General features: G+C 39.4%; 1 protein-coding gene across 1 annotated transcript; it reads left to right on the top strand.

Annotated features, from left to right (window-relative positions):
• The first annotated feature begins 11,726 nt into the window (after positions 1 to 11,726).
• On the top strand, positions 11,727 to 22,920 carry LOC141922431 (alpha-1-antiproteinase F-like). The gene is given in 5 exon segments (XM_074821576.1): positions 11,727 to 11,837; positions 13,750 to 14,395; positions 17,828 to 18,098; positions 20,961 to 21,108; positions 22,295 to 22,920. Coding segments are annotated over 5 exon segments (1,365 nt in total). The 3' UTR covers positions 22,484 to 22,920.
• The last annotated feature ends 4,532 nt before the right edge of the window (positions 22,921 to 27,452 follow it).

Genomic DNA, 27,452 nt, shown 5'->3' with positions numbered 1-27,452 from the left:
CTCTTAGCAACTTGTTTGTGTGGTATACATTTACCATAGCAAAAGGTTGTACACAAACAGAAAGGGATCTTAGAAGGGTATTACTTGCAACCCAATACTCAGTATCATCTTAGTAAGAGGCAAAGTGTATTTGTATTTGTCTGTAGTGTAGTGTATTTGTTACTGTGGAACTGCTTTTGGGGGTGAAATGACCACCAGGAGTATTTTGGGGAGAAACTTTTAGCCAAATAGTATTTTACATTGACTTTTTACTGAAATGTTTTTCTACACATAAATTAGACATTGTTTTATTCAGTTATTGCAAGAAGACAAAGAATGTAGTTATTATACTTCATGCATTAATGAGAGATTTGGAGGGACTTCTGCCTCTAACACTGAGAGTGATCTTTTATTTTTATCTCCTTTTACAAACTTCTGCATTGGATTTTTTAAAAGAAAATAACAGGACTATGAATAGTTTGATGTTATTTTGTATAGATATAAAACTGACTGTATGAAGTGTGGCTAACATATTTAACCTCATTTTCAGAACTCCCTTGTCTCCTCTTTGTCTCCTCTTCTTCTGACTTTTTTCTTATTTTTCTGTTACTCACTCTAACTTGCTGCCACTCACCTTTTCAGTGGTTCCACTTTGTTTTCACTTAAAATCTTTTATACCACTTGCCCAATGTTGTTTGGTTCATCAAGCAGGAGAGCTGAATTTATAGAACATAGTAAAAGGAATCCAATTAAATCCATACTTATAGTTGTTAGTACTGAAATATCTGTATCTATGGCTTCATTACTAAACCCTATGCTCTGTGGGTATCTAATTGCTAGAACTGTATTTGTAATTTCATATTTCCTTTCTCTATTTATTTCTTTGTTTTCCTTTACTTCTGAAAGAGACAGAAAAATCTCAATAAAAATATTTTAATATTTGAGAATCCAGTTCTTTAAAGCATTGGAACTGTAGCTTTCAAGGAATGGAGTTTTGAAAATGTTTACGCATATAAAAATAACTGCAGTTTGCTTCTAAAGTTCCCAAATTGGTTACAAGCCTGTGTATATGCTGATGAAAACTCAAATTTATTTGTATGTGTGGTGGTTTGACCTTGGCTAAATGCCAGGTACCCACCAAGTCACCCTGTCACTTCCCCCCCCTTCCCCCTTTTTTCTCAAAAGGGCAAAGAGGGGAAAGAAAATAAGATAGGAAAAAAAAAAAACCCAAACAACCCTTGTGGGTAAAAAAAAGCAGTTTTAATATAAGCAAAGCGAAGCAAAGGTGCGTGTGCGGAAGCAAAAAAAAGAAAAGAGATTTATTCTCTACTTCCCATGAACAGGTGATGTCAGGCCTTCTCAGGAAGCAGGGCTCCGATACGCGTAGTGGTTGCCTTGGAGGACCAAGGGTGACCCCACCCCCTTCCTCCTTTCTCCCAGCTTTATACTTGAGCAGATGTCATATGGTATGGAATATCCCTTTGGTCAGTTCGGGTCAGCTGTCCTGGTTATGTCCCCTCCCAAGATCTTGCCCACCCCGTCCCACTGTGGAGGGGAAAATGTCGGAAAGAGCCTTGTTGCTGTGTAAGCACTACTCAGCAGTAGCCACAACACCAGTATGCTATCAACACCCTGCCAGCTCCCAACATAAAACACAGCACCATGAGGGCTGCTATAGAGGAAAATCAATTCTGGCTCAGCCAGACCCAGTACGGTAGGCTAGATCCCTTTGAAAATCTGACTTCTTAGAGCTTCATTCACTTTTGAGAATGGGAAATAGGCTCTGGAAACATTATGGCATTTATGAAAATATTACTTTATGCTCATGTTGAGCCAAACTGCAGAGACTGCTGACAATGGTTGCTCTATCTGCACAATGTGTACTTTGGCAAGCACAGGTTTTCTTTTAGAAAAGTGCAAAAATTGGAATGGTATTTTTACAAGAGGTACGAAGGGAATCCCATTAAGCTTCCATATTCCTCAGATAAGTACATTAAAACTGGCAGAAGTGAAGAATAAAATGTGTCTTTTAATGCTTAGAGTTATTTAGAAATATAAATTAATCGTGATGGTGTGAAAAATAGTACTGCTGCTGTCTACTTTTTTTCTGTGTTGTATTGTTTGCTGGAGTACAAGAGCTGCCTTGTTGGACACTGTCCTATATATATTTGCTTGAGTGACCACTGTTACCCTGCAGTAAATGAAAGGTAACCTGCTCCTACATGAAGGAAAAGTAGATTAGTTCATTTTTACTGCAGGATTTGAGCATACATACAGGGACCTATCAGAGAGCATCTGGTGCCTACAGCTCCCAGTCTTGCTTATCTTGCAGTAGCCTGTTCTACTTCCCATAGGTTCAGGAAACTATTGCAACAGTCAAAATTGTAAACAAACTTGATTCCCTTAAAAAGCCTTGAAAAATCAGCAACAGTTGGCATTTTCTCTGCTGACTTCAGTTGGGTTTGGATCAGGACCCATCTTTTTTCCTTCAGCAACAGAAATAAGCTGCTGCAATCTTGCAGGAGTTCAGTGATAATGTCTTGAGATTGCACCAGGCTGTGAACAGCTGAGGCAAAATACAGTGTCAACATCATTTTGTCATCGCATGAACCATTTGTGAGTCTGCAGTTTGCCCTGCAGATGGTTGGGAAGGCCAGGGGAGCACAGCAGGTGCCGCAGAAGGGACCTGATCCAGACCCTGCTGAAACCAGGGAGGAGGCCTCCTGTTGTCATTAGCTTGTTTGAATGATGCCCGCTCCAGGAAGCAGAAGCCACACCAGATGAATCCAAAATGTGAGATCCTTTATATTTTTTCTGTCCTGAAGTTGCCAAAGCTCCTCCTGCTTTAGTAGCTGTCGCAGAGTGTCTCTTCACTTAGCGGCTCTTGAGCAACTGTTGCTTTTTTCTTTCCTTTCATGCCACAGCCCATTATTAAGCAACTTCTAAAATACATACATACATAGATCTATAATATATACATTCCTCAGTGGCTAGCTTGTACATTGATTGAAGAGGTAGAAGGCACATGTGTCTATGGGAGGTTTCAGTCTTGTTATGTTCCGAGGAAAACAAAGTTCCATGATTTTCTTTTTGATTTCTTTCTCTAGAAGATATGTGTCTCCCCTTGTGAGGCTTTGGAATTTTTCCTAGCAAATTCACGTTTCTGGTATCCACATGTATCAGTCTTTTCTGTGGAGAGACGGTTTGTCCCAAATGCTACTCCATCAGAGTGATGGCTTGTTGGGCTACTCAAACACATGCTTGGCAGATAGAGGAGGTGACAGAGAAGGGTGCCCAGCATGGCAAGGTGGTGCCTATGTGTGCAGGATCCGAAAAGAGGCATGCTGTTTGTGGAACAGTGGGTATGCACAGAGTAAGGATACTGAATCCTCGTTCCAGCAGTGAAGTGAGAAGCACAGCAACTGTGCTGTGCTGCTGATCTGCCATCATGTCTCTACAGAACATCCTAAGCCAACAAGCTTTCCCATGCTCAGTGTCAATGCAGTTATAATCTCTCTGCTTCCAAACAGGTTTAAAGGCATATTCAGCTTTTGAAGATTTTCATAGATTGCTGCCAAAAGAAAAAAAGCATTTGTGGAATAATTGAGCTGAACCATTTGTGGCGTACGTCATCCAGTGTGTGTTACATGGCAATTATGGTGAAGGCACTTCCCTTTTCCTTTAGTGCCACAGTTGTAACTCACACTGCCTCTTCAATGATACACTCCACATTTTCTGTGTTCACTGAGTGAAACCGTTACAGGCATGATTTTCATCAGTAGACCTTTTCTCCCCACCTCAGACATATTAGTCATGCAATAATGTTGCAAACAGTTCCAGTCACCCAGAACCGGTTTGCTAGTTATCCTGACTAAACAAGTTCAGTACATCTCTTGAGGTCCTTCACCTTCTGGACATATCACATATGCCTCTTCCAATATCACTACTATTGGTTCCTGTTGTTTGTTATCCTAGAGCTCATTTTCTCTGGACAATTGTTAACATTGCCTAATGGAAGCCTTTTCAGGAAGAGCAGCAAACCCTATGTCTTTTGTCTGTCTGTCTGTCTTTCAGAATTTGGAGGTGTTGTTTAATCCTCAGCATATATGTCTGACCACTGAACATATGCTCATTATGATAATTAATTTCTTTTATAAGTGTGATTTTTTCATCATGATCATGAAGTGATGGATGCACCCAGCACCGCAAATGAACAATTTCATTTCTGTCGAGTTGTGCGGGCCTACAGTTCCCTTGGCTATAGTTTAAAGACATTAAAGGCATTCAGATTGTTTGTTTTCTGCTAAATTGAATATCTGCATATGACAAATCCCATTTTGATCAGTTGTTTGCTTATTGCTAAACAGTTCAAAGTCCAGATCAGAATTTAAACTTTCAGCCTGTCAGAACTGAGATAATGGAGTTTAGCCTTCTGAATACAACTGCAAGTAGTTGCAATAGCGTAGCTGGGAACAGTGTATCTCCTGAACTGGAGGTTGGTGCAACGGACCAGTAGAACAACCACGTGTACAGCTGTAATATTTCACCCTAAGGCTATGTCACAGGAGTGAAAATAATAATTTGAAAAAAATACATATTATTCTTCCAACCAATGTGAATAAATCTTCACCTACAACTTTCCAGAATGGAAGAAGTTGCTTCTTGCTGAAGTATGACGTGTGCCCTGTTAAGAAGTATGTTCATTTAAGTCCAAAGTATGTCCCATTGAGAGGTCACCTCTCAGATCTAATCTGCATTCCAGGGGTGCTTTGCACAAGGACACATGCTCAGGTTTTTTCTCAGTTGTTTTGTCTCATTTCCCTTTCCAGTGAGTCCATTGCCCTGAGATCGGAGAACAAGGGTTTACAGACCCTGCTTTCAGAAAGGAGTACACTTTTCCCCTCCATTTATTTATCCATACCTCTAATTCACACATTTCCCCAGTGCACATCATCTTGTTGCTGCAAACTTTGATTTTCACTTGTGTGATTTCCACTACCCAAAGTTTTTCTTTAGTTGCAATTTCAGAGTTTTAATCATCATGTGGGTCTGTGCACCAGGACCTAATTTACAATGAGCAATGACCTCTCTGTTTTCTAATTATCAGTAATTCATCTCCTGGTGCAATGCTGTCCAGTGCTTCTATGAAAAATTCCTTTGAAGTAGTAGTCAGAAGGGACAAGGACATTACTATGCTATACAACTGCTGTGGCTTGTAAATTCTTCCAAAGTTGTATAATCAATTACATTTTTGCTTTTTTTTCATATTGTAACATCTGTATTGCCTTTGGCTGGTTGTCACAGGAGACATCATGAGCTAGTCTTGCCAGATGGGCTTACTTCCCAGAGTACGTCTACTCTGTGCAAAGGAGCTCAGATGTTTGCAGAGATATCTAAAGGAGCCCTGTATAAGCTAGGTCAGATATCAGAAACGGTGGAGTCATGGTGTGACATTCTGATACAGGATGTGTCTTTCTGACTGGAGTTCCCATTTTGGTAGTACTCTGGATTCTCATGCATGTCTGAGACAGAGCATGTGAGGTACTGTCTATGAGATTAATTCTGGACGACACAACTTCCCTTAGGGCAATGTTGGAACTGCTACCTAGGGCTAATTCTCAGTTCATTCAGAAGTTTCTCCTCTGAGCTTTGCTATATGATGAACTCCATTCAGAAGGATTTTTTGGATGAGAGAGTTGGTGTTTGTGTTCAATTTATGCAATGCGATGTCATGCTAGACACATAAGTTTGTTCTGAATAAGTTGGTATGAGTATATGGCAAGCAACACGCCATGCAGAACTCAACTGTCACATTTGAACAGTAGCACAGCCTGATGTCTAGAGGCCTGCACAGTTTCAGCATCATGTCATTGCCTCAGTTGTCTTGCTTTCAGTTTTGGGCCTACCAAGTGATCTGTTGCACAGCATAGCAATCTCTAGGGCTAGCTCTCAAACTGGAAATATTTTCTTTTCAGCCTTACTTTCTCACAGCTCTTTTCTTAGTTTTATTTTCCCTTTGATCCCACAGTGAAGTCTCCTTTCCATGTTTCAGTCCTACATGGAGAAAGGTACTTCTTGCTTTCTGAGACACAGTTTACAGTTTACTTGCTCTCCTCAGTCTGTAATCTCTGAGGTCTCACTGCATGTCTATCAGAAGTAGTTTGAGAAAGTGTTATGCTGCAGTTTAGGTTAATCTGTCATGTTTCCCCTCCCACTCCCATGAGAAATGCTAATGGATCAAACAACTTCAAATACACTGAGTGAGCAGTAGTTGATAACTAAATTCTTACACCTGTTTCCAGAGTATTTAAATAATTGGTACTCAACAGTATTCAGACAACCCAGCATTTAACCAAACGCATCAGAACTTGATCTTGTCCAAAAAAAAAAAATCTCTTATGATGACTGTCATCCTCTTCCCTGGTTTCTGTTTTTTGTGCTGACAGAGTAAAACTGCTGTCTGCATGTTCTCTACAAAACAGCTGTTGATGTTTCTTTGATGATATGAAGTGCCTTGAGATTTATTGATGAAAAATGTACTAGTGTCTGGTGCCTGAGTAAACATTTTTTTTTCAGGTGCATGTTTCTAGTGTCGTGGAAGACTACTATCGTTTGGGATTGCTGCTAGTCTCACTATCTGTGCAGGACACAAAATTATTTAGTTTTGTTTATTTTGAGAAAGCCATTCAGAAGGGAGGTCAAACCTGGAGAGAGGAAGTAAGAGAAAGGAATCAAGATATTCTTTGGATGGTTGTCTATGTATGGTTTATTAATTTAATATTGAGAATTTTCTCTTTGTGGTCAGCTGTGAATCTAATTTTGAATATTGAGGGATTTTCTTCTCTGTAGTGTCTTTGCCTCCTCATTTATTTAAAATGTCAGGAGCTGGTGATAAAGACTGACAGTAAAAAGCCGCTAACCTTGATGTCTGCTATCAAGGTGTTAGTGTTTTGGAACAATGAGATTGTTGAAACTAAGAGGAAAATGGTATTATGCAGATTTTCTCAGCAGACAGAAACTTAAAAGCTGTAAAATTTCATCAAAGGCAGATCAAAGAAAATTTGCAAGGGCAAATCATTAAAACTGCAAAAGATATGAAGTAAGGGACAGTGATTCACAGACTGCTTGGGAAGATAAAAAAGAAAGGAGTTTTCTTTTGTAGCAGGAAAGTCATGTTTAACTGAAGGATATGCTGAGGAGGAAGGGAGCTAATTTCATGGCAGAAACAATTCCCTGGCTTTGAGGAGAAGCCACGAGCAGTAAACGAGTATCAGTTCTTCAGTGTGATGGTTCTTCAGATTTCTTGAGGCAAACTGCTACCTACTTCTTGTCCCCACCTCTCCCTCTCCCCTTTGTGTAACACTGAGGCTAAAGGAGATGCTGGAAGTGAGAGAAAAAGGTGTCAGTGGAGCCAAAGGGGACTTGAGTTATTTGAGGAGGTGGTGACTGGAATGATATTGGTGCTTGGAGAGTTTGTGGTACTGGGTGAGGAATTTAAAGGGCCACAAGTAGAGAGGGCTGGAAAGACTGAATTTCAGGGGAAGGCTGTGTGTGAGGGAGTGAGATTTGGTCTCTGACTCGATGGGAGAGGTATTGTACAGAGGAGGCCTGTCCTATCTAACATTTCGTCCTTACTCTTTCTGCTTCCTTTCCTGGTGCCCTTACTTATGGCTAGGAAAACAAGAACAGCGAAAAAGGGAGAGAGGACTCAGGGATACTGTATGGCTTTGTTGAATCCTCTGCAGAAGAAATGATGTCAGGAGAAGTTGGGTGGGATCTTTCCCTACCTCCTCTGTAGGTAAAGAGAGGTGGAGAGCTGGGCAAGAGGAAAAAGAGCTGCCAAACTATAGATACTTCTGCCTAAGGTGTTCTCAAAACACTGCTGGGTTTGAGAATAATGATCTACTTCAAGAAAACTTGTAGTGGTGTTAGGAGAGAGTTGCACATCTTCACATACAGCCATGCATTTCCAGTGATAGATAAGGTATCACTAAGTGTATCTAGGAAATGCTGAAGAGTAAAGTGTGTTTATTTGCTTGTGACCAGCACAGATCCTCAAAGAGTGAATGTAGGCAAAGTGTCACCTTGAGTCTGGGGGCTCTGGAGAAGGGGGAGATAGAAAGTTAAGGGTACCACTGGCCGGGGTGCTGGGGACGTAAGATGTGTGTGCTGCTGTCTGTTCCCTTGAGTGATGACAGAGAGAATTGAGAGACTGAGAAAGATCTTTGGAAATAGAAATGAGACATTGAGGGAAGAGAACACTTCAGCCTTTCAGGGGATGGTGTTTATTTATTGTTGGTTTTTTGTTTCCCTATATTTTTTTTTAAAGGAGCTTAATAGAAGCAAATATATTCTATTGGACTCAAACACTGCATACTGGTGAGATTCTAACCCAAATGATCCTGTTGGGGTGATGCTCCCAGTGGAGAAATGCTTCAGATAGTTTTGGGACCAGAAGCCATATAGCTCTATGCTTTCTGTGGATGCTGGCCTACTCCAAACTATCCCAATCATTGATAGTTTGGTGAATTTTTCAACCTGTTTGTTGTGTAGTGTAATGGATTTAATGGTAGAAAATCCTGGGACTAAAGGGATTGTGAAAAGTCCCATAATTAAATAGAGATGCCCCGGAGTGCTTTCTGTCTGTGTAGGTCAATTCTAACAGTGCTCTACCTACTGAGCAATAATTTTGGAGAAATTCTTCAAGATCTGAACCATTCATAAAATGCTGTATTTTTGTTATTGTAGGGAAACAGGTGTCCTAAGTCAGATGGATCACACCTTAAGGTTAGATAGGCTGTGCACTCTCCCCTAATATATTTTCAAGAGAAAGTACTGCCAGCTTCAGAAAAGTACAACTTAATATACATTTGTTTTCCCATCCCTGATCCCTCCCTTTTTAATTATGGTTATGAGGAAGTGTTTTAGTTTCAATGGGGCAACAAATTAAGAGATTCTTCCATCTCTTTGAAGATATATATACACTTGGTATCTGTGGTTTAGCACAGGCTAAGGAGAGGCTCTGGGGCCTTGTTTATGCAGTAGAATTCCCTATTCGTGCCACCAGTGGTTACCGGATATAACAAAGAGAGGAACCTTGTATAAACAAACCTCTTTCAAACTCTTTGCTCAAAGCAGATGTATTTACACTAAATTTTGCCAGCTGGGGCTTAAGCATATACAAACAATTCAGTGCTAGCTGTGTTAAGAGCTATGGAAACTTTTAGAAAAGTCCCCAGTGTAGGTAAGGGAGTTTCCTGTTCACTATCCATATCATACCTTCAACACATGCAGCGTTATTCTGGAATATCCCAAACCTCAAAATTGAACAAAATGGCTGAATTCTTTGTAAATCAGTATTCTGCTTACAGTTATGATATAAATAGTTGAAGTTTCTTCATCAAATACAGAAATTATGCAATTGGATCAGGCACTGTTACCTTTTCCTTTACCTTTCTTCTTCTCATGTCTTGACTCTGGAAAGACATGAAAGACAAATTTGGACTTTCTTTAATACTAGTGTCCAGAGATTCACATTATTCATATAAATTGATCCTGTATTGATTTTCTTGCTTTCTTTCCAATTTCAGGGCAAGCTTTTTCATGTTCAGTAACAGGCCTTCTCCTGCAAGTGTCCAGAGGTGTGGTCTAGGTGTGTTCAAATCTAGCCTAGTCATTCATCTGTCACCTTGTCATTAGCATGGCGTCTGTATTTAATTGGGCTTCCTTCCTTCCTTCATCCGAAATCAGTTTTTATATACCATGAAAACTGCAGCACATTATTAAAAGTTAGCTCTAAGTGAGATTCTTGGCTCTTATTTATACAAGAAGCAGTGAAAATTGTATCTCAAGTACTCTTTCAGATGAGTGCTATGCGTGAAGAACATATTATGTGGCAGTCCAGTACACTGCCCAAAAACCTTCTATTTCTTAAGCTTTGGTTCATAAGCAACTTGTTTAAGAGGGTTTTTTTTTCAGTCTGTTGAGTAGCTTGATAGGTCGTAATCATCAACAACTTTCACCAGTTGCATAGAGAATCTCCCAGAAAATGTTGCTGAGTCATTGTGGTTAGTATTTCAGTTGAGCTTAGAAACAGCATTGAGATCAGCACTCCATCTATTTTGTGTATAGTAAGGGCTGGTCCCTCCCTGAATATGCTTGCATTTTGGAAAGAAAATGAGAGAAAATATTATACTAGTTTTAGAAATGGAGACATGAGGTACCGTGCTTGGGGGCCTGGAGCTCCTGGTGGACACCAAGTTAACCATGAGCCAGAAGAAAGCTCTTGCAGGAAACACAGCCAACAACATCTGGAGCTGCATTAAGGAGAGCATCACCAGCTGGTCAAGGCAAGTGATCCTCTCTACTCATCCCTGTTGTACTCATCTGGTGTGCTGGATCCAGTTCTGGGCTCCACAGTGCAAGAAGGAAATGGGCATGCTGGAGCGACTGTAGTAAAGCGCCACAAAGGTGACTGAGGGATTACAGCATCTAATGTATGAGAGGCTGAGAGAGCTGGAACTGTTTAGCCCAGAGAAGAAAAGGCCTTGGGGATTTTACCAATGTGTATAAATACCTGATTTTTTATGGGAGGAGTAAAGAAAGAGATAGCCTCTTCTCAGTGGTATCCAGTGACAGGACAAGGGACAACGAGCACACATTAGAATACAAGAAATTCCATTCAAATGTAGAAAAAACCTGTTTTAGTGTCAGTATCATCAAACATTGAAACAGGTTGCCCAGAGAGACTGTGGAGTCTCCATTGTTGGAGGAAGTCAGAACCCAGCTGGACACTTTCCTGAGGAACTTGCTATAGCTGGCCCTGGTTTGAGCAAGGGGTTGGACTACATGGTCTCCAGAGTTCCCTTTTTCAATGCTTCTGTCATTCTGCACCCACCAGCTTGCTCCAGCAGTTGCAGGAGTTTATTGTAGTGAGTAGAGCTGAGTGCAGGATACCAGGCTGTCTGATCTGACCCAGCTGAACTTGATACACGATCAGAGGGGCCTGCTCCCCACATCCCAGATCACAAGATAGTAAGCTGGTCTAAAGACTTGCTCTATTTTACACCCATGTTCCTAGGCTTCCGCCCCCTGTCCCCAGGTCATGCTTGTAACAGGGATCACCCGCGTGCAATGGCATCCCAGCCACATTCCTTCTTGCCCGGGCACAGGGCCATGCAAGTGGCCCAGGAGTCGCTATCACAGCTCTTGCTGCCAGCGGATTCCCCATGTGGGAGTGGATAGTCAGGCACATTTACAACAGCATTTGCTAATGTAGCAAAACAGTGTTTTAAGCCCTGCACCTATTAGAATCATCACTGGCTTCACCTGGAGACAATCAAGCCCAGGCATGGATATGCAGGAGACAAGAAAGCTAGGTTACAAAAATTCAGGTTGTCCCAGTACATCAAGCCCTGTCCTCATGCCTCAGTGGAAGCAATGCTACAGTCACTAGAAATTATATTCAAGATATTTCTCTATAGGTACTACTTCTGATGACTCTCTTGATCATAAAATAGTAGATTTGAGCAACTGAGATGTGTATGAATGTTTGATATTATGAAACAGTAGGTTCAGTTTCAGGAAAATTGGTTTGAATCTAACCAGGGTGATCAGATAGTCGTGAATAATAAAAAGTCACGTGTGAAACATATATTCAGCAAAGTTAGGTGTCCAGTAAAACTAGTTTCAACACTGTTTGCACTACCTAATCTCTGAAATTATAATGTGTGACTCACAGCCCTTAGATGATCTTAACCTTTACTAGAGGATACCCTGCTTTGTGTTCAGCAGCATAAACAACTGAGCAAGGACCTGTGCAGACCTGGTGAATACAACAGGACCCTTTTGACTGTACCGTAAGTAATACGTTTTTTTCTGTGGAAAAAATGTCAGACCTTATGTGTAGAACAACAGTTTCTGAATAATCCATTGAGGAAAATACCATGTTCATGTTCAAGTTGCAATTTAAATGTTTTTGTATTGTTTTATTGTGGTTTTGTTTTTTTTAAAAAAGGTAAGTCCTCTCTGAAATAGTCATGTTTGTACAGCATAACTCTCTAGGAAAATTGCATCTCTAAATGTTTTAGAATTAAATGAAGTAAATGGATGATAATAACAAATGTAGGGTATTAAATTAAATGGAAGTGGGGACTTAAGGCTTGCTGTCTAAAGCTTCTAGAGAGTTTGGAAAAAAGAAACTGGATAGAGATAAAGGCTGAAAGAATTAGAGTGATGATGGAGCAAGTTACAAACAAATCAAAGAGCTCAAATTTAAATTTGTTCTAGATATGCAAGTGAACTGTCTGAAAGTGATTTGTCATGGAGCTCAGGCCCTTCCTAACAATAGTAGTATTGCTATAACCACGATATTCAAAGGGTGTGACTTAAGGAATATTTATAGCATATATTATTAAAGCAGAGATCAGCATTCTGATTTCGATTAATTTTGGAGAACCAAGACTCTGGAAAGTGGAGAACACAAATGCAGGGTCGTGGTGGGAGCTGATAAGGCTTCAAATGATTTTACAAGGCATGAAGTTCTGAATACCATTTCTCATTGCAAGTCAGGAACCTAAGATATTTCTCCCTTTTGAAAATCCTTACATTTTCCTCTAGAGAGTATTTTATTTTATAAAAGAGTCTGTATGTAAAGTGATCATATACCACAGGAGGATGTTCTGGATTTCCAGATACTCCATATCTTTACTTCATTCTGTCTGTTGACAGAAGTTGTTAAAACAAGTGTGGTACAGTATTAATTTCTAGAGTCAAAATTATTGCCACAGATTTGGAATGGATGGTTTTCATGCTGCTCTGGAAAAGGCTTTCCAGTTCTATCAGTATCTTTCAGTATCTTTGTTTCTCCAGAATTCACTCATTCATCTTTACATTTTACCATTGCAGCTTTCTCTGTCAAAATCACCCATTGCTATCTTTCTGATGATAAACACCATGATTGTTCTAGAGCTTCCTCTAATTTTTGTAATTTTACTTTTAGATGATTTGGTTCAGTCTCTGGACTGGACATGCCTTTGCGTGTGGCAGGCACACTTATTTCCACTTGCTGTTCTGTGTACATACCCATTTTCCGTTTCTTAATAAGCAACAAAGTATTTCCAGGGTCTTGATAACTTACTAATTGCTCAAAGCATATTTCTCTCTTTTGTTAATTATGTGGAAGTCTGGGGTTTTTTTAAATGGTGCTCAATTGTTCAAGCTTTATGGAATCACTGTAAATGTTCATCACTTCCTCATTAACAAGTACATTTACTTTCTCTCTGGTGCCTGCCTATATGTTCACACGCAGCCCATTCAAAAATGTATAATATTTTAATTCTCACAATGGAGGAATATTGTGCCTTTCTTCTGCTTTGATTGGCTTGACTGGCTCCCTTACTTCTGCTCTATAGACTTGTACTTTTGACTTACAGCTTTTTATCACTTAAAGCCACATTAAAAGCAGAACACTGGAAAAAAAAACAGTTTCAAAGGAATTGCAGCCTAACCTTAATGAGGGTGTCTTTGGTATTACTTCATACCTCTTTGACTTTAATTTTTATTCTTTCATAATTTCTTCAGTAGGTTGAGTAATTTTCCAGAGTCTGCTTCTTTGAAATAGAAAGTTGGTATCCCTGAATTCAACTGCCTTGGAATCACTGGTACCAAACCAGCTCTGTACAGTGAAGGAATTGACTTATTTTTAAGCACAAGGAAAAAGATTTGTAAGCCAAATATAATTTTTCTTTTTTTTTTTTTTTTGTTTTACAGAGTTATAGAAACATGAAGATATTGTTTTTCCTGTGTCTTTTAATTGTTGGGCTTCATTCCAACAGTTATTGCTATGAGCCTAATCGCCCAGCTGTAAGAAACCAAAATCAAAGAGGCCCAGAAAACCTAAACATGCCACAGCAGGCTGTAGGGAACAGTGTTTGTCGGTTTGCATGTTGTTTCTACAAAGAGATTTCTTCTCGTGAAAACAATGGGAATATTTTCTTCTCTCCTTTGAGCATCTCTACTGCCTTTGCAATGCTGACTCTGGGTGCCAGAACAGACACTCTGACACAGATTCTTAGGGTCCTTAGCTTTAACCCACGTGAGATTTCTGAAAATGAAATACATGAAGGTTATCGTCAACTCATGCAAATGGTAAACAGAAAGAATGAGGGGTTACAGCTGAATATGGGAAATGTCCTGTTTGTGCTTGAACAACTGAAGCCACAAGATAAATTTTTAAATAATATCAGAAACTTCTATGAAGGAGAAGCTTATCCTATGAACTTCAAGAGGGCTGATCAAGCCCAGATAAAGATCAACGAATATGTAGCGGGAAGAACCAATGGGAAAATCAAGGACCTCATAAGTAACCTTGATCCACTTACTGAAATTCTCCTTATTAGCTATATTTATTTTAATGGTAAGATATACATATTATATTCTCCTACTTCATATGTTATTTCCTCAGGTCAGTCTTGGACTTCATCACCTTTTTTTGCAATATGGGTTTGCAGATGGACTCATATCTTGTTTTCTTTTTGGTCCTCACTTACACTTAATTGTAAACAAAGCTATTGGAAACTACGTTCTACTTGACACTGATGATAATTCCTAGCAAAATTTATAGCAATTTTTCCTATATCTTTTAATATATACATTTCTTTCCTGCTGAAGATTGCATCTCCTGCTGACCTATACTTTGAGGAAGGTATCTCTATCCAGTAAAGGGTCTAATCCTATACAATCCTGTGGGATTTAAGCACTTTCTTGAATGTTTTTTTTTTTTTGTCTAGGAATTAATTTGAAATCCACTTCATCTAGTTTTTGTTTAGCAAGTTCAGAGTTAAATTCAAAGAACACTGTTCAAGAAAACTTTGCATCTTACCTAAAAGAACATATGTTTACTCAACAGTTTTGCTGTTACTGAGTATGTTAATGTATCCAAAGCTAAACCTGTAACAGTAGGTTTAGTTTCACACTCATGTTCTCCTTTTTTTTTTTTTTACTAACTATGCCTTTGATGATAGTATGGCTGTAGTCCTGATGTGTCTGGAGGCATAGGTTTTCAACCTTTTTTTTTTTTTTTTGATTTGCAGATTCTAGTATTTTCCAGTGAAGAGATAGATCCACCAGTATCAAATACAAGCCTAATGACAATAAGCTTGTTTTTATTAATTAACTTATGCAGTCTGCTTAGGTACAGTCTACAGATCTTCCCAGAGCTTTTCAGACTGCTGATCTAATAAGAAGAGGAGCAAGTCTGTAAGGTTCAATCCCTGGTCTAATAACAGATACTGCATCTTCTTTCAAACCTTCTCACTCTTACTCATTTTATTTTATTCTGAAAACGAAGTAATTGTACTCAGAAAAAATAATATTCTGTACTTTATCTGATAAAAATATCATTAAGCTTTTTAATTGAAACAGAGATGACATTAGAAAGGCTATTTTTTTAAGAGAAGTGCTATTCTTTTAAAACTGTTAAACTGGATGCTTTCACTCTCCTCTCCAATATGAGGCTTCACCTGAAAGTAATTCAAAACCATATTTTTGTTTTGTTTTGCTTTTCATCTGTGTCTCTGCTCCTTTTGTTAATCTCTGAAGCTAAATGGAACTGTTTGCAATACAGATGATTGAAATTTCTTAATTCTCTCGAATACATACTTGTTTGTCTCAACTGTTTTCAAGACAGGCTTTTATTTAGCATCAGGAACGTCTTTCAAAATAGGCAAAAAAGCCTATTCTTTTACTGAAAGGTGTTTGAAGAAGGAGCAATAAACTTAGCAGTCCAATGGGAACAAAAGCCTGAAAAACCTTGTATTAAAGATAACTTTCTATTACAGATCTACATGTTCTAAAAATAAGTTTGGGTTAAAATTAAGTGTTCATTCTTATTACTGAAATGATTTCCCAGCCCTTCCAAAGATGATGGAGATTCTGTTTCAGCTCTTCAATTTTAAAGAAAATAGATTAAAGAATAGCATTAATAGCAATAATAAGGATTTTCATCTTGAATTTGAGAGTAGGTTAATGCTAATTGATCTAGAGGCTGGGATTAATCTGGAGAGGATCTTTAAATCTCAGGTACTTCTATAACCAGACTATACTTCTAGGCTCTCGTCCACTCTCTGTGCATTACAACCTTCCTTGCACAGTACTGGTGACTCTCCTCCCACTTCTTTGTGGTGTAGCATAGTGTAGAAGTTCTTCCCTAAGGACAAAAGTCTGGCAATGTTTTCCTGGCTCTTAGCCAGCAGGCATGCTATTCCACTACTGTACACCAGTCCCTTATCATGCCCTAGCCAAGCCAGTCACCACAAAGTATCATACCTTGAGATCTGTTTTTCCACTTGAACACTGTGAAGTGTTTGAGAAAGGTGCCATCCCTAGAAGGTAGCCTGCTAAGAGAGACGAGAGTGTAGGAATAAGAGTGCCTCTGAAACAAGAGGAAAGGATTAGTGGATGTCATCTCTGTCTAATCTGTGTGCTTAAGTCCTAACATACTACTCAGTTTTTAATCAAACAAAACTCTTTCTGAAAATGGTGGGTGTCTTCCCTGAGTTGAGCATTAGATAAAGGTTGTTTGAGTATTTCAGGACTTGTGTCATTCATGTTTCTGTGATTCATTCTGCTTTTTAAATTTTTTTTCACTTAAGCATATCAAGGCAGAAGTCCTGCCTATTAGATATCTGATGATAGAAGTCACTATTAATGAAGTAACATAAAAGTAACAACTTTTCCCATCTTCAGAGTACTGGCAGTGGTCAGTTTATATTTTCAGAGCCTGAGACATGCACTAACTAAGTCTCATTTCACTCTTTCCAAGTACTAAATAAGTGCTGTTTATATCTATTTCACAGATGGTGGAAACAGCAGATGATTATTTCACTTGAACCAAGCTGCCTTGTAATCATTGTTCAAATAGAAATCAGAAGTCAAAAGGAGTAGTTTCATGGTTTTCTTGATGGCACTTAATTTACTTAGTATTGTGACTCTACTTTTGCCCACTAAATTTGATAAAAAATTAGTTTTGTTCTAGAAGGCAAAATTTACTACAGAGCAGTACCTCTTTTCTTTAAAAAATAAGACAACTCCACCCAACTTTTCCTCTTTTAAAAAATCTGCTCAGCCTCTGAAATTGATGAGGTGGATAGCTGAAATTTGGCTTAGAAATTCCTCTCTGCTGAGGATAAGAATCTTTCGGAGTTTCAGTGTAGACTGTTTCATTATGACTGAGCAAGGAGCCTTTGGAAATTTAAGATCATGAGCATGACAGTATAAAAGGTTTATGTTGTTGTTGTGTTGTTTTGTTTTTTAACCATCAGTCTGGTAGAATTAAGTTCTTCATGACTTTATTGGCTATCAACTAAAGCAACATATGAAACCCTTCTCTCTGCAAGTAACCTGAATCCCTTCATTTCTCTGGAGAATTCATCCCTCATGTCACCCTTCACTAGTTTATTTTGGTGTGGGAATATGGAAAGGAGAGAATCTTTCTTCTTCTGAGATCTCATTTAAAGACTGCATCATATGAGGGCTTTATAGACTCCTTAAAACTGTTGTCATGGAGGAAGAGTGCACACTAGAACACTTGGTATCTCATCTTAATGAAGGATATTGCAGACTGCTGTAAGATCTGAGAGAGTTTTATATATCACACTCTACCTACTGTGTGTTGCTATTGAATTATTCTGAGTATTCAGTAAGATCAAGTGGTCATTGCAAACTGGTTTGTCTTTGAAGCTGATCCAGCTGTACCAGTTCCTGTCATCTATCAATGTGTCCTTTGGTGATATGTCCTATGGTTTCATGTTCTCAAAATATCCTGTAACTCTGTCTCTTGTATTTCAAGCTGAATGGGAAAAACCTTTTGATCCAAAATACACTAAAAAGAACAAATTCTTTGTGAATGGGAACAAGGCTGTTGAAGTCCCGATGATGTTTGGAATGGGTCAGTTCAAGCATGGCTATGATGAACAGCTGTCTTCCACTGTGGTACAAATGGATTACAAAGGAGGTGCTTCAGCATTTTTTATTCTGCCTGATCAAGGAAGAATGAGGAAGCTGGAGAAAAGATTGTCTTGTGAACGTATGTCAAGGTGGAGGACAGTAGTCTCAAAAAGGTAAAACTCTGCAGTTTTTGGTTCAGATGGGAGGCAAGGAGACACATCAGTCTCAATCTGCTGGGTACAGAATAAATATACTATTTTTAGTTCTGTTTTAATCTACAGAAGAATTCCCACTGACCAAAGTTGAAACCTGGCTCTCTGGTGTCTTGTGTTTTCACATTCAGTACTGCATGAAATGAAAACCTTCACAACTTTAGGACTTTTGCCATTTCCGCATTTTGTTTCCAATCTTCAACTCTCCATAGCCCCCAGTTTTCTGTCTTAAGACCTCTTCTCACTTTTTTGGGGGAGGTCTTCTGCCTTCTCCTATTTACAAGTAAATTCCTACCACTTTCCTTCAGCCTTTTTTCTTGTCTTTTGACTTCCTTTCTGTCTATTACAGTTACCAATAATTGCACCTTTAATGCTGAAATAACAGCTTTCATTTGGCAATTGTGAGGATAAAGCTCAATGATAAGGGTATAGAGCACCTGGCACATTGCAGAGCCACTCTATTCAGGCTGTTTGAAGACAGGAAGGCAAAATTGGTATAAGCTACACTTGCTTCAAGGTAGCTTTGAAGGCAGAAAGGTTATATGCTTTCTAAAACCAACTTTAGATTCCTTCCATTTACTGTCATGGGTAATAGTATCCTTTAATGGGACAAAATATGTGTACAAGCATAGGAACAACATGCTTTCAGAATCAAGCCCTTGTGTTCATTCATGAATCTGATGTGCCATGTTAGAGACCTTCACACATACACATTTGAAAATTGTATTTTAGATTTTTTTCTCAAGACAAAAATGACATCCTAATAAAGAAAACCAAAACCAGTGTCATGCTCTTAACTCTGATTCACTGTTAAATCTTACCAAAAAATCTAGATTTTTTTTTTCATTTAAAAATAAGACAGAAAGAAGTATTGAATTCTCTGTGCATTTTCACAGTTTTGAAACTTCTGGGAGCAGCTATGTGTTTTGTGACTAAAATCACTATAGGACAAATAAGATGGTGAATCAAGACACTTATGAATAATTTTTATCAAAGAAACATAATTACCTTCAAAAACAGCAAGAAAGACACGAAATACAATTGGAGGGATTTATATTTCCTCTCTCTATCCTCTCCCTCCTCTCCAAACAGGAATAATCTACCTAAAAGACATGAATGAGAGATGTAAATCTTATAATATAAAAATGCATTACTGTCACAGATGAACTTGTTTCATTCAGCTCCCCATTTTTCATCATGGCAGTTCTCTCCTGCAAACTAATGGCACAAACTACTCCTCTTCCATTTAGTTTTCAAAGCAACCTGTTGCCTTCACTATTATTTAGAGTCTCTGGGAAGTCTTAATAAATGGCTTTGATGTGGGATATGGAATGATTTAAGGACTGTGGGCAAGATATGTTTGTCCCTGTTTCTCTGTCTGCAAACTGACATTAACAGAAGTTGTAGAAGCATTGTAAGGAAGAGTTTTTATTGCTATTGGCTGCTGAAGAGGGGATAGTGCCAAAGTATTGCTAGTACAGACAGATGAGATCTATTTAATGGCTAAACTGTGGAGAAAACATCACTTTCTCTTCTGGAAAATGTATTGAGTGCTTCCAGCCTGGTCGCATTGTTGCTGTGTGCCTACAGCTTTCCCTTTCCTGCATGTTGAAAGCAAGTGGGGGCTTGTGAATGAGAGTCTTTATGTAACAACAAGACAGATGATTCAACGGTAGTTGCATCCTCACTTGAGACAGCAATCAGCACAGTCAGAAATTAAGGAGAAGTAAAAGATCAGCAACCTGTTATCAATCCGCTAACACTCTCATTTTTGGGTACCAGCCAGACTTAGCATTAGGTGCTGTGCTACATTGGAGGTACGGGCCCTTTCCTTCCCACTTGTCTGCTGGATGACTTCCTCTTTGGCCAGCTTCATTAACTGCTCCACATCTCCCTGACCTCAACCCCTGGACAGTTGTCCTGGTTTCTCACTAAGAAAACAGTAGCTACTGTCAGCGTTATCACTGACCTCTGTCTCTTTATGTTGCTTGTAGCTGTAAATGTTGGTTTTAACCTTTGAAAAGGAATTGTTAGATCCTTAGTGAAAGAGCAAGAAAGAAATGAGTCAGAAATGTGGAGCTTTGATTAATTTATGGAAAGCAGCAAACTAGTCACTTTCAAAAAAAAAAATTTAATAAATCAGACATTGGACTAGACATAGAAAAAGAATTATCTATTGACTAACTACATTCTGTCAATGTGCTTTTGGTTTTTTATTTTCTCATCCATAAAATCACTACCACATACTGTCCTGCTCCTTAGGTATATCTTTTTGTTTTCTCTGTCCTGATTTATATGATAAACACAGAAGGACAACCTTTTTTTTTTTTTTAATTAAAAAAGTGAACTTTGATGTCTTATATTTTTTGTGCCCATCCTGAGGCACCTAAAAGAATCATTTTTTCACAGGGTGAATCCTCTGCATCCTTAGTAATGGGGCATGATGAAGGTGCTTCCAGCAGAATGCACAAAATATCACTAGCTTCTGAAAATATCAGATGAAGATCCTCAGGGAGGCACAGCTGTACTGTTTTGCTGAATGATCCCTGGCTCAATCTCAGTGTTCATGTGTTGGCTTACTGCAGACTGTGAGACAGCAACCTACAACCCTATCCTCTCAACCAGCCTTCCAACACTGTTATAAACTTTCTTTTCTTCTCCCCAAATTAATGTCACTATACATCTCCCATGTAGACTAGAGAGAGCCTACAAGCAAAATGTCTTTGGGGAGAAAGCAAAATTAGTTTGTCTCTCGCAAGTCTGTGTTATACTGTGATATCTGATCAAAAGTTTCACCATATTCTGGCACTTCTTTTCTGGCAGCTCAGCAAATTTGTATCTTCCGAAATTCACTCTTTATGGGACATATGACCTGAAAAATATATTATATAAAATGGGCATCATGGATGTATTCACTGATAAGGCTGACCTCTCTGGGATCACTGGGCAGCCCCAACACAGAATTTCCCAGGTAAGTCATACTGCTTTTTGTTTTATGGGCCCATGGTTATTGATACTTACATAACTTTCTTTACAACTATTCATGATGCAAAACTTGTGCTTCGCTTCACATGAAAAGGCGGCTGTTGGCATACAGAGTATTTCACCCATGTTACTTGCACTGTCAGTGCAATTGGGCTGGATCAGGTTACAAATCTGTAATTTTTTAATCTAGGAGGCCTTTTGGATCTGCGTGGGGCAACCTTATAAAACAGATATGACCAAATCATCATCGGTCCATGCCTCAGTACCCTCCCGCAGCATGTTGTTACAGTCATTACGTTTCTGCTTCTGTTTGTGCCTACCTACTTTAGCTTGCCTCTGGGAAAGTAGGGAGCTGTAGGATGTATCACTGCTTGTGTTTTTTGGAGAGGAGGGGAGGGGAGAGGAAAAACACTGCTTGCCTTTAAACTGTTTAGGGGAAAGGAATATGCAGTTATTAAAAACATTTGGCTTCAAGCCTATGAGCAATGACTCTCATTAGTGACAAGCACAGACAAAAGCTACAGATAAGTCATGCTTCAATAAAACTAGAGTTTAAAGCTGACAATCAGTGCAAATTTCATTGTCTAATATGAACAAAACAACTGCCTTCATGACCTCAGGTGGAAGTCAGTGAATTAAGGTCTGTGAATGTCTTGATTTTGCAAGGTAAAACTTACATGTTTCTCTGCTCTAGTCCTCTTATTTCTGGCCCTTCTCCTTTGCTCCCATTTTTTCCAAGACATTAAGGAACATGGGAAACATAATTTCCAGATGCTATTCAGTGTGCTAATCTGCATGTTACTTCTTCAACTCTATAAACTTTTAATAGACAGTTAAATATGATCTTAGTCTCTTAACCTTTAGTCTAGCTCCACAGATCTGCACAAGTGAGAGCGGGGATTAAGAAAAGAAAGCAAATGTTTTACTAGCAGGGACATGCCCCTCCACTGGGGATGGACTTTTCCTCTCTGAGGCTAGGAGAGCTATGCTGCATGTAGGTTGCTGTTTTTTTTTTTTTTTCGAACTTTACTGTCTTTGTGCAGTGGTCTCACACCTGTCCATCTGATGCTTGTTTCTTATCAATAACTCCTTCAAGCACTTTTAGCCCCAGTTCTTATTTAGGTGACTAGTTTTGTACCCCTCTGACTTGTAACATATATCTTTCTTCACAGGCTATTCATAAGGCTGTGGTAAAGGTGGATGAGACTGGCACCGAAGCAGCAGCTGCCACAGGCATGGAAATAGTGCCTATGTCCGTTCCAGTTACCATTACATTTAACAGGCCCTTCCTAATGGTCATAACTATGGAGAACACTATACTCTTCATGGGAAAAATTGTGAACCCTCTGAAAAAAGATTAATTTGATGTACATACTAAGTATGCAGTGATCACCACTGTTAAATCAAGTGTTTGACCTGATGAGTATGGCATGGCTACAGAGGGCTCTCCACCTCTTAACTGATGCTATTCACTGTTTTTTGTAGATGAGACTCTTCATCAATTTAAGTTGTTGTAGTTGCATGTTTGTTTGGGCCTTGTTTTTTTTTTATTTTTTTTTTTTTTTTTAAAGAAGGTTGCATTCAGGCAGAACTGTCATTAGATCTGGGACAAAATAGGCCTGTGTGATACTGACAGCATAGATACATCTTCTAGCAGGGAAGATGTAGAGCATGTGGGTGAAGAGAGCTATGTAAGCCTCCTTCTTCCCTCATGGCTGCCTTCTCACCTTTTTTTGCATTGACTGACAAATGGGTACAAGTTACGGCACTTTACTACTTGTGCCCATTTTCCTACCAACATGAAGTTCATAACTGGCATAGAACTTAACATGCATAATGCTTACTACCTTGCATAGTACCATTGTTGTCCAGTGAGTCTATTACATCCTTGCCTTTCAGCTGTCATCCCAGCTAGACTGCTGCAAAGGGGTCACAAAGAAGGTGTGTTTTTCCCCTGCAGATATATACTGGCTTGCCCACTGGTTTTGTAAGAGTTTACAGTCCAGACTCATTACAGGCAAATGTTAGAGGGTCTTAGAACTGGGTTTAAGAAAATAAGAGGTAGGTCAGATCTCTGCAGTTCAGTGCCCTGGAGCTGACCTTTGTGAATCAGATATACAGCTGAGAGCAGCCAGAAGACTACTTCTAGCTTATGACTGCACCTAAACCAGCTTCTAGAAGCCCCGAGGCAGCAGGAAACACAAGCCATCTCCCCCTGGTGCCAGTGCCTGTACCATTACTGTCTGGTCCTGGGAGTTAACTCATGGTAGCAAACACCATTCCAGTATTGTTTGTAGGATCAAGCACCCCACCAGTAACACCTGTACCCCATCAGTGACACTTACTGTGTCTTTTGACATAACCCCTTCTGTCCAGACTGTCCAATAATACAACATTGGTACTCTATTTCTCATCTGCTTCATGGTTAGTATAGCCACAATATTATAAAGATCTGTTTTCACTATTAAGATACACAATACTAAAAGTCACATTCATAATGCACATGCTTATTTATTTTTTCTTGTTTATTTTCCTATCTATTTTTCTTCTGTTTTCCACAACATCTATCATTATTTTATTTCTTTGCTCATGTTCATGGTATATATCTGATCTCTGGTTGCAGGAGGGGTAAATTATTGACTAAAATGGGTTAGTCTGTTAATAGGTATTAAGCATTAACACCAGTCTTTGTACAGCCTTGAAATATACAGACAAATGTACTATGGTAGAACAACAATGAATAAACGTGACATTTAAAAGTTTCTAATTTTGCTGTTTTATTTCTGTAATTCAGAGTTAAGACTTCAGTATTGTTCAAGTATGGTTTTTTGACTGGTGTCAACAAACAGTTATTAATATACTGCTTATATATATTAGATCAGTACAGTAATGCCAGTAATGAGCTTCAGAAAGCCCTGTGCCTTTGGGCTGAGCAGTAAATCCCTATTCAGCACATAGTTGGTTATCTCTGTTAGGAGGAGAACTTTTTGGGAAGGTTGCACATTTCTTTGATTCAGATGTTTATTTCAAAGGCTACAGACAGTGTGCTGCTTCTAGTCTATCAAATGTGTAGCTTCATGTGTGTGTGTCATCTTTCTTCTAAAAAGCTCTCTCTTGACTCCCTCTAATAGCTATGTTACTAGTCATGGCATGTGTTTTGAGCTGTGATTCCTTTTCTTCCATAAACAAAATACTAGCCATCTAGATCATACTTTCTTCAATAGATTGTGACAGGAAAACAAGAGAAGTGCTTAGAAGCTACTCATCTTTTTGTAGATGAACCCACTTCCAAATTAAAATCACAATGAAGAAAAACTCATCTGCGTGGCATTAAAATTGGGCAATAAGGGAGAATAAATGTAGTATTTCCCAAACTGAAAACTAGATGTACTGAATTTGTTTTCATTTGTCTATGACTACATCACTGGACCCATAGCGAACCTTGACAGAGGGTACTTTTCTCCAGGTTCTTACAGATCTTTGTAATTTATATTGATCTAGAAGCACTGTGGGTCTTGCTAGGTCACAAACAGTTTTCTGACATAACCAGAAACCAGATCTTGCAGCTTGCTTTGTTATAAAAATGTATAGCAATGCATTTGGATATAAATCCAAAAAACCTAACTTAAAAGGAAAAAGTAAAATTGGCATATTTACACAGCAAAGTAAATTAGAATTATGAGGAAAAACTTCAGAGAATGGAAGTCTTGACTCCCCTCCAAAAAGAATGACCCCACAACATTAAATCTCAAACTGTAATAAGAAAGGACAAGGACAAATTTGAGGAAAAAAACCCCAACTTGCAGAAGTCATAGCATATAATAATATATTCTTTTCAGAAGATGTCAGAAATCTGCTAGAGAGTCTGAGCCGCCAATAGATGTTCAAAGTGTAAAAGAAGTCCCTGAGGGGGATCCTGGCAAAACAGAAAAGCTCAATCCATTGCACATATACTTCCTTTGCAGTAGTTGAGCCCTGAGCAACTATTTCAAGTTGAATTAAAAATAGAAGAGATGTTAGAAAAAAACCCATAAGGCGCAAGTAACAACAAATTGCCAGGACTGTTTAGTATGCATGCAAGAGCTCTTAGCTGTCTCAAGAATACAAATGTTAAGCTTTCCACTGTGATGCATCAGTTAGACTGGTCTCTGTACCAGAGTCATAAGAAGTGACAAATGTGACATAACTTTTTTAAAAAAGATGCAAGTGAGCATGCAGTGAATTGCAGAACAGTTAGTCCAACTTTGCTATTTTGAAAACTGTACAATTGTGGTTGCATGGATAAGTATAAGAAAATATTGAAGAACTAACATGACTTTTGTAAAATCATAGAATCATAGAAATATTTAGGCTGGAAAAGACCTTTAAGATAGAGTCAACCGTTAACCTAGCACAGCCAAGTCCACCACTAAACCATGTCCCTAAGTGACGCATCTACGTGTCTCTTAAATGCCTCCAGGGATGGTGACTCAAGCACTTCCCTGGGCAGTCTGTTCCAATGCTTGACAACCCTTTTGTGAAGAAATGTTTCCTAATATCCAATCTAAACCTCCTCTGGTGCAACTTGAAACCATTTCCTCTTATCCTATCACTTGCTACTTGGGAGAAGAGACCAACACCCATCTCGCTACAACCTCTTTTCAGGCAGTTGTAGAGAGTGATAAGGTCTCCCCTGAGATTCCTTTTCTCCAGGCTAAACACCCCCAGTTCCCTCAGCTGCTCCTCACAAGACTTGTGCTCTAGACCCTTCACCAGCTTCTTTGCCCTTCTCTGGACACACTCCAGCACCTCAATGTCTTTCTTGTAGTAAGGGGCCCAAAAGTCAACACAGTATTCAGATCCACAGAGGTATGGCCTCACCAGTGCTGAGTACAGGGGAGACAATCACTTCCCTAGTCCTGCTGGCCACACTATTGCTGACACAAGCCAGGATGCTATTGGCCTTCTTGGCCACCTGAGCACAGTGCTGGCTCATATTCAGCCAGCTGTTGACCAACACCCCCAGATCCTTTTCCACCTGACAGCTTTCCAGCCACTCTTCTCTAAGCCTGTAATGTTGTATGGGGTTGTTGTGACCCAGGTGCAGGACTCAGCACTGAGCCTTGTTGAACCTCACAAAATTGGCCTTGGCTCATTGATTCAGCCTGTCCAGATCCCTCTGTAGTGCCTTTCTACCCTCAAGCAGATCAACACTCCTGCCCACCTTGGTGTCATCTGCAAACATACTGAGGGTGCACTCGATCCCGTCATCCAGATCCTTGATAAAGATATTAAACAGAACTGGCCCCAGTACTGAGCCATGGGGAACACCACTGGTGACTGGCCATCAACTGGATTTAACTCCATTCACCACCACTCTTTGGGCCTGCCCATCCAGCCAGTTTTTTACTCAGCAAAGAGTACACCCATCCAAGCCATGAGCAGCCAGTTTCTGCAGGAGAATGCTGTGGGAAATGGTGTCAAAGGCTTTACTGCAGTCTAGGCAGACAACATCCACAGCCTTTCCCTCATCCCCTAAGTGAGTGACCTTGTCATAGAAGGAGATCAGGTTAGTCAAGCAGGACCTGCCTTTCACACACCCATGCTGACGAGGTCTGATCACCTGATTGTCCTGCACGTGCTGCATGATGGCACTCAAGATGATCTGCTCCATAACCTTCCCTGGCCCTGAGGTCAGGTTGACAGGCCTGGAGTTCCCCAGATCTTCCTTCCAGCACTTCTTGATATTGATATATTGATATAATGATATATGTCACATACTTCAGAAAAAAGATAAGATTCCTCAACGAAGGATCTCAAAACAAACCTTAGCTAGTAGGGAGACAATAAGTTCAGGCATGTGTTATTCAGAGAAGTCAGAGATCATGTGGGACTTCAATGCATTGTGAGGTGACATATTTTGCTGATGGTCCTACCTTGTTCATGAGCAAGGATATCGTAGTACACAGTGACTGGCTGATAAAATGTCAGAGGAAAATCACTGCCAATAAATACAAAACAAAGAGTACAAGGAAAGAAACCCTTTTGTTATATATGGTGTAGTGGTCTCTTAAGTTAGGCATTGCCACTCAGGATAGAGATTTTGCAGTTATGCTGGGTAGGCCACTGAGTATGTAATCTCCATGCTCAGTGCTGGTGAAAAAGGAAACCAAGCAGTGGGAGACATGAAAAAAGGAAGAGAGAGAAAGGAAACATCGATATGCCCCTGTGGATGCTATGTCCACACTGTGTACACTAAGTGCAGCACTGGATACTGAGTTAGATGAACCTTTAGTCTAAGCTAAGGGTGGCCATTTTATATGGTTTACAGGATAATGTCATCTGTACATA

The sequence above is a fragment of the Strix aluco genome, chromosome 4 (genome assembly GCF_031877795.1).
Source record: "Strix aluco isolate bStrAlu1 chromosome 4, bStrAlu1.hap1, whole genome shotgun sequence".
Classification (NCBI taxonomy): Eukaryota; Metazoa; Chordata; class Aves; order Strigiformes; family Strigidae; genus Strix; species Strix aluco.
The sequence above is the reverse complement of the archived record's forward strand: the minus strand, read 5'-3'. Positions and strand labels throughout refer to the sequence as shown.